General features: G+C 49.3%; 1 protein-coding gene across 1 annotated transcript in view; it reads right to left on the reverse strand.

Annotated features, from left to right (window-relative positions):
- Window positions 1-6179, reverse strand: part of POU2AF1 (POU class 2 homeobox associating factor 1) — a gene marked incomplete at its 5' end in the record, with an annotated part of 15933 nt that extends 9754 nt beyond the window's left edge. The window contains 5 exons of the mRNA XM_057384819.1: window positions 256-368; window positions 3301-3572; window positions 4973-5244; window positions 5418-5460; window positions 6057-6179. Coding sequence (XP_057240802.1) covers window positions 256-368; window positions 3301-3572; window positions 4973-5244; window positions 5418-5460; window positions 6057-6179 — 823 coding nt within the window. The remainder of the gene's footprint in view (window positions 1-255; window positions 369-3300; window positions 3573-4972; window positions 5245-5417; window positions 5461-6056) is intronic.
- Between the last annotated feature and the right edge of the window lie 1912 nt (window positions 6180-8091).

Consider the following 8091-nt stretch of genomic DNA (forward strand, 5'->3'; position numbering starts at 1 on the left):
GACCGAGGCCAACACACAAATATTCTCATATCCCTCCACGAATCAGGGGATGAAAATGAACGGACTCATTCCCATCCCACCCAATTTTATGACCACACCACTTAATTTCACGGTCCTGCCCCTAARCGAGGCCGATCAGTGCYAAGCTTTCCTCGCAGGRACAGAGCYGGATTTTTTAGGATATTTTGCTCCCAGCCGTACCAAACCCATGCCCACCCCAAGCCCTTCAATCTGCAGGAGAAAAAGGCCCCGTTTTTTTTACCTTTCCTCTGTGCTCCCTGGCATCGAGTCTCCGCAGGGCTTTCATGCGCTCTGCCGCCGCCAGCGCGGGGACCCGCAGCCCTTTGGCTGCGTAAATGTGCAGAATTCTAAGACAGCAAATAGAGACACCCATCACTGCTGGGCCACCAGCCATCCTGGGGGCAAACAGATTCACATGGGAGCACTGCCACTGTGGGGGTTTTACACTCAGAGTTCCAAAAATCCATGCCACGAACCCCAAAATGTCCCATTCACACGGGAAAAGCTTCCTACCTCAAGCAGTGGCAGTGTCCGAGAGCCCCGAGCACTGCTGAGCTCTGCCACGCTGCCTCCTTCCCCCTCCAGAACCTTCTTTCTGCTGAGATTCGCCACTGGGAGGTATCAAAGTCCTCCAGAATTGCCAGTTTGGGGAATTGTGTGGAAATTATCATTTTCGGGGTGATACAGCCCTGGGTGTGTGGGTGAGATCTTACCATCTGGGGTAACAACCCCTCCTTAACTGATTTATTTAAATTCTGATCTTTATCAAAACTCTTGGTGAGAGGGACCCAGCCCTTGCATTTTGCACAAGACAGAATTGTCACAGCCCATGGCAGCTGCTGGTGGCCCTACAGTGATGGGAAAACATTTCTGTGCTTCACTTTGGTCACCCAGCTCTGGCTGGAGCCACTTCCACTCCCCCAAATCCTCCTTGCCAGGAGATTCCAATCCCCTGGAACATGAGGAGACCACCCCACACACTCCCACACCAGTCCCTGGCTTCATTCTGCTCCAGACAGAAATATCTGATGCTTTTCAGACAGAAGGTGGTGCGCATTTGCTCCTCTCCTCGAGTAATTTTGTACCCCAGAGCAGCCCCTCGCAATTTCAGGAAGTGGAAATACATTTTTCTGGCTAATCTGATTTTCAGATTTCTGATTTTTCAAGCTCAGCATAAGCTGTGGCTGCACACCCACACATCCCCAGGGGTGCCAGGAGAGGATAAGAGAGAKTCAAACTGAGGATTGCTGCAGGAAATGCCTCCAGGCCACAGCTGGATCGTGGAATTCCTCCTCAGTCTGCGCAAAGTGCAAAATTGGCACCAAGTCTGACAGCTCATCTCTGCTTCCAGCCTGTACATCTATCATTGAACTAATTGCTAAASCAATGCTTGGGGGTAGGAAATAAAACACTCTAGGCATAGCAAAGTTACTGTAGAACTTTATTGGGAAAAAAAAAAAAGGAATTTGTCAGAACAACCCAGAAAGAAATGATGGAACAGTTTCATCTTTGTTTTATGTTCACAAACAGAATTGACATACATTGGAGTGAAAGGAATTGAAAAGCAATCCCAGCAACCACAAGGTTTCATTCACAACTGCATTATCCCAGTTTTAGCTGGGGAATGGCTCTGGACTTTATAAAACTGGAGGAAGCAGTGGTGAACCAAGCTCCTTCGAATTAATTTCTTTGCTGGGTTTTTCTGCAAATTTAAGCCACTAATTTCAATGCAGACCTGAACTACTGCAACTTTCCAACGACTTTGTGATCACTCACAGGATCTAGTGCTCATGGCGTCCAGATTTGTCAATATTTAATAAAAAAAAAATACTCTTGGAAAGCCTTTAAGACTTTCAACCTGAATTTTCAGTCCTCACCCAGGCACAAACTGCAAGGCCACTTCAAATATTGCCTGGGGGGCAACTGAACTCCAGGTAATAAAGCATCCAAGGAATTATTTTACAGTTAGTCTTGCAAATAATAAAATCACCTAAAAATCCTGGGCTTTAGCAAGCAGAAAAACCCAGAGAAATTGTGTTCACCAGCGAAGAGCCTCTCGCTTGTCAAGGAAACAATAAACAGGGTTGGAAGGGGATGTATTTCTTGGAATGGATTTGCCTGTGGTACAGCACTCCTGAATATTTACAGGKGCATCAGAGGGAAAAGTCAAGCTGCTCATTGCCCAGGAAAGGAAATCAGAGAGCCATGAAGGGAYTGTGTGCACCCCTGGGCCTGGGGAGCCTCCCAAGGAGAGCTCACTAAAGSTCCCTGGCTCAGCTTCACGCTCAAACACTGCAGAAAAGCGAAAATATTGCCAAAGAACAGCAATGCCATGGATTCCTTGTTGGGCTGCAGTCCAGATTTTGGAAAATCCCTGTCTTCTCAATGATCTCRTGATACAGGGCTGTGAATTACAACCCTGACTCAGACGAAACTCCCAGGGAGTTCAGCAGGACCAGGATTTGTCCGCTGGCAGAACAGGCAGCGTTACCAGCCAGCCACTCAATCAGCTCCACGCTCAAATTTGGATATTTCAGAGCCCCAAATCATTTCAGAGCTAAAAGAACAAACCCAGCCCGCTGCTCCACGCCTGGGTTCCAGTGCCAGGCAAGGTGAGACCTTCCATTTAGCCCTGGGTGGCAATTCCAGGGTTCTATCTGCTCTGCCAGCAGGGATTTCTGATTGCACTGGCATTTTGTTCGGCTTTATCTTCAGACTGCTGCATCTACTCTGGCAGGACAAAGCTACACTGCACATTTCCCCAATTTCCAAAGGATCAGCGAAATTTAGGAAAGAAAAACATCGATTTAGGTCCCCCAAATGTTTTTGAGCGACCTAAATCTGGTAGGAATTCCTCCACGGGCAGGTCAGAGACACACAAACGAGGCATTTACATGAAAGCAGCTCATGAACCGGGGTTTGTCAATATTTAGAGGCAACTGAACCCTCTCCAAATGTTACAGTAGGCCATGGCTGGGCTGGAATCGGTCAGTTTGAGGCCACGAGGGTGAAAGTCACCTGGTGCTGGTGCGGGCAGAGCCCAAAACCTGCCCAGGACAGGCAGCAGGAGCTGGACCAGCGGAGGAACCTCACACCGGGCACCAGGACAAAGCGAATTTCACTCCCGCACAAATCACCAAAATCGCACATGCCAAAATCCCCACCCTGCTATCCCCCTCCCTGCTCCAAACCCACTGAGGGGCTGCGTGGGGGCACTGAGCAGGTGAGGAAGGTGCAGCCTAAAGGCCCTCGACAGACAGAGCGTGGCTCAGAACGTACGTATCACTGTCCTCATCCTCCAGCAGCAGCCGCTCGATGGGCAGCGCACCGATGGCTCTCCGGGCATCCTCCAGCTCCTGCGRGGCTGGCTCGGGGATGGACACGGGCACGGGCAGCAGCTGGGGTGTGGGAAGGGTGGAAGGGGCCGGCTGGTACTGCAGGGGTGAGGCTGGCACGGCGGGCAGGGGTTGTGCCCATGGGAAGTAGGCGAGGGGCGGCTGCGGCTCCGTCACCTCCAGCGGCGGCACCACGGCCGGGGGAGCGCTTCGGGGCTGGGAGAGGGGAGAAAGGGGAAGAGGGGTAAATGGGGGGAAAGGATGGAATGGGAGGAATGTGGCAGAATGGGAGAAATTGGGGAAATGGGAGAGACAAGGGAAAATGGGAGAAACACAAAGAGAAATAAACAGGAGAAACAACAAAATGGGAGAAACATGGCAAAATGGGAGAAACGCGGCAAAATGGGAGAAACACCCATAGAAATAAACAGGAGAAACATGGCAAAAGGGGAAAAACACAGCAAAATGGGAGAAACACCCATAGAAATAAACAGGAGAAAAAAATGAAATGGGAGAAACACAACAGAATGGGAGAAACATGGCAGAATGGGAGAAACATGGCAAAGTGAGGGAAACGCAAAGACAAATAAATGGAAGAAACATGGCAAAAGGAGAAAAACACAGCAAAATGGGAGAAACACAGCAAAGTGAGGGAAACACAATGAGAAATAAATGGTAGAAACACAGAAAAACGGGAAAATCATGGCAAAATGAGAGAAATGCAGCAAAATAAAACAAACGCGACAAAACGAGACATTGAGCCAGGTGGGGACCCAGCACAGGTTGGGGATGTTTATCTCACTCCCAACATCCTTCTCCCTCCTCGCTGTGTGAAGGTGACACTTTTCCCTTGTCCCATTCTCACTTTCCTCAGGCTTCCTGCAGCTCTCTGCTCCCATCCCACCCTCGGGTGACCCTGGCACACCCTGGGCTGGGCACTGTCCCCTGGGCACTCACGTCTTTGTTGCCATCAGGGCTGAAGGCGGCTCCTGGTGGCCTCTGGACCAGCCCAAGCAGAGCCACATCCCAAACCCATCCGTGGCCTTTCCACAGGGGAGCCCACAGGACACAGAAATGGCCTTGGGGGATCGGCTGSGTCTGCCAGAGCAGCCAGGCTGACACAGGGAAAGCAAAATCAGAGCTCTCTGCCCTTCCCTGAAGGGGACCAGATCATCCTGCGTCAGCCAAACTGATTTTGTCTGGCCCTAGGCCAAATATTCTCCTCTCTCTGCATGGCTTGACCTTGCTCATCTATCCTTAAACAGCARCTTTGGAGGAATTTCTTGCCAAGTCATCCTTCCTGCTCCACCTTATTGATGAGTTTCCTGGAACCCCATTTACATTTTTTTTTTAAATTTTAAGCTTGGAAATCAATAGTGAAGAATCCCTGCTGTGTAGAGAGCTGGGAAAAGGCTGTGAATTTTGCATGATTCCAGCAAAACCACAACAACTTTTTTGCCCTGCCCAAACCGTGTCACTACCCAGGAAAACGATGTGGCGTGGACGCAAAGACMCACAACCTTATAAAAATTCAATAAATAAAACTGACTCCACCCCACGGCTCTTGCTAGAATGTGGGAATAAACGACATTTACAGCTTGGTGGTTTTGACTTACAGCAAAGTTGGTGATGAGAGGCTGGGAGGTGTAGGTGAGCACGGACGAGGGTCCCACCAGGGTGTAGCTGGGGCACACGGGCTGCACGTACATGTCTGCTGTGTAGGGACAGCTGCCAGCCTCRTGGGCCACGTAGTCAGGGTAGGGGCTCCACTGGGCCAGGGGCTGCAGGGGGGTGCCAGGGGGCTGGGAAATCCACCCCGAGGCCAGAGCTCCTTCATCGGGGCCAGGCGGGGCTGGGGCAGCAGCGTCCATGTCCATGCAAGGCTGGCCTGGAGAACAGGACAGGGTTAGAGCCTGGCCCAGCCCAGCTCAGCTCAGCTCAGCCCAGCCCAGCTCAGCCCAGCTCAGCTCAGTCCAGCCCAGCCCGGCTCAGCTCAGCCCAGCCCAGCTCAGCTCAGCCCAGCCCTCCCTGAAGAGCCACAGAGAATCAGGGACACCTTACCCATGGGGGAGTAGGAAGGGAGTGGCTGGTGGGGCAAAACAACCTGGAAAAGAGAAGAAAAGAATGAAAATCAGAGGAGAAGTCCATCAGCACTAAATTCCATCCCTTAGAGGAGCAAAGGGACAAATCATCTCTGGTGTTATCAGGTGATGGTCAGTGCCAGTGTCTGAATGTTCCCACCCCACACAGGGGCCAGAGCTGAGCTGGCAGCAGGACCCACCACCCCAAGGGAACCTTGGAGTGTGTTTAAATCTTGTTTTGAAAAGGGAATAGCTCTTCAGAGAGGAGCCAGCCAACCTGCAACCTCCTGGGAGAGCAAACGCAGGGGGAATGGAGCAGCAAAAAGCCAAGGATGGCTCTGGCTGAGCCCTTTCACACTCGTGGACAAGATCCCTCCCTTCCAAGCCCGTTTCTGTCCCTGGGGATCAGATCCTGCCCAGTGCAGAGCATTTTCCCTTCCCTTGGAGCGATGGATGTGCTCAGCATTATCAGCACTGCCATTTAACAGCAGCGCCTTCCAAACCCTTCAGGATGCCAACATCTCCACCCCTGCCAAAGCATCGCTGGGTCTGGGCAATCTCTGAGCTCCCGAGGGAGAATTCCCCTCCTGGGTTTGTTTTTTTTTTTTCTCTCTCTTACCGTTGCAGCTGCAGTGGTGCTGGAGTTGTGGGCATTGCCCCTTTTCCTCCTCAGCAGTTCCTTCACCGGCTCCTTCACTCGCACTCCTTGGTAGGGCCGAGGCTGTGGCTGCTGCTCTGGAGCAGAGGCTGAGGAAAAATTAAAAAAAAAAAATGCAGGTGACTTTTAAATTCCCTTCAGGGAGCCCAGTGGCTGTGCCAGGAGCACATTTATTTATTATTTCACTCCTCTTTCCTTTGTGTTCCTCAGTGTCACTGACCTGCAGAGCAGCTTTACACACCCCCAAAAGGAAAATGAGAGCAATTWTACCCAACAGGGGACAAAACAGAACTGTTGGCCAGGCGGGGACATAAAAAARTAGAAATCAGATATTTAAAATAAATATATTCACTGTTTAGGCACAAGACATGAAGGCAACACAAGTTAGGAAAGCATCCTCATTTACACATTTTTAGTAAGACTTCAATATCTCATTTTAGACATCTTAAGTTSGACTTAAATGTTTCATTTAGACATCTTAAGTTGGACTTAAATATCTCATTTTAGACATCTTAAGTTGGACTTAAATAKCTCATTTAGACATGTTAAGTTGGACTTAATTAAAGTTTAATTCTCCATAAAAGCATCCAGAAGGGTTTTTAATGCAACTCACGTTTTGCTTTTTCAATTTAATTGGTATTAATTTATGTGAGGGCAAATAATAAAGAGTTCTGGTGTTTTTGGTGCTGCGTGAAAACGGCAATTCCACAATTCTGAGCTCTGCCAGAGCTGCTGGAAAGGCAGAAATGAACATTTTGGGGAGTATCTCATCCCCAACTCRAATTAGGGTGGGGAAGGATGGTGGTTTCTGGCTCCAGGTTTGGGGGATGGGAAAGAAGAAATTTACTGTAAAAGCTGACAAATATACCTATTGAGAGTTTCCGGTGTAAGCAGAGTAACCAAAAAAAAAAAAATAAAGAGAAAAAAAACAATTTTTAAAAACCAAAGTCTGCACATCTTATTTCGGTTCCCCCAAGCTGACCTCCAGAAATAAAAATAATGCTTGCACAGCTGCTTTTCCACTGCTCTGGGGGGTGTGGGGTCTGAGCACCACAGACAGAGCACAGCAAAATGAATTTGGGGCTTCAGGGTGCGATTCCTGCTCGAGATAAAGACACAAAGTCATTTACAAATATCAGCGTTTGGAGAAAAAAAATGATAATTAAATATCCCTGGAAAGGAAAGGTTGGGATTTAGTYATCTGCAAGTCCTTAGAGCAAGGTTTTAATAAACTATGAAGGCYGCTTTGGACTGGGATTTAATTCTATTTTAATTTGTCATGACAGCCCAAATTCTGTTCAATAAAATTCAAGGAATTGCAGCAGCATCCTGGCTTTTCTCCTGCAATTCAGGAGTGCAGAATGCCYGTCTGCTGTTCCTCTGAAACACCCCAAGCCAGGAAAGAAGAGAAGAAATCCCAGTTTAACCAGTGAGGAGGGAGCTCTGCAATGGTTTCCACATTTTATTCTTGCAGTGTTTTATCCAGGCTGCCTCCCAGCCCCAGCTCCCTCCATCAATGTTATCACCTGATTTATTTGCTGAACGTCCACAAAGGTTTGTGAAAAACCTTTCAAAGCGGCTGCTGGGCAGCAGAGCTGCTGGARAGGCACCAAATGCAGCCCCAAAAGCTCTCAATGACAGCAGCAGGAGGATGTTGGATCCCAGACCAACCTTCAGGCTTCAAATCTGCCCAAACTGCCCCAAAAAAAGACCCCACGGGATCAGTCACCCCTCGATTTATGCAGATTCAGACTCTGGTTCTCAATAAAATCTATAAAATAATGATCTGAGTCAAAGTCCAGGCAGACAAAACACATCCAGACATGGCCAAAAAACTAAAATTCAACCTTCCCYTGCATTTTGGCAGAAAGAGGAGGGAAGAGCAGCTGCTGGAAGGCTGCGGGTGCCCAAGCGTGGCGAGTTTCAGATCACTAAAGCTCAGCCCAGCCCGAGCTCAGCGCGGTTTCAGCCCCCCAGCCCAGGCAGAGCCATTTCC

This window comes from Malurus melanocephalus, unplaced genomic scaffold (genome assembly GCF_030028575.1).
Source record: "Malurus melanocephalus ecotype Western Australia unplaced genomic scaffold, MMel_1.1 scaffold_749, whole genome shotgun sequence".
NCBI classification, from domain to species: Eukaryota; Metazoa; Chordata; class Aves; order Passeriformes; family Maluridae; genus Malurus; species Malurus melanocephalus.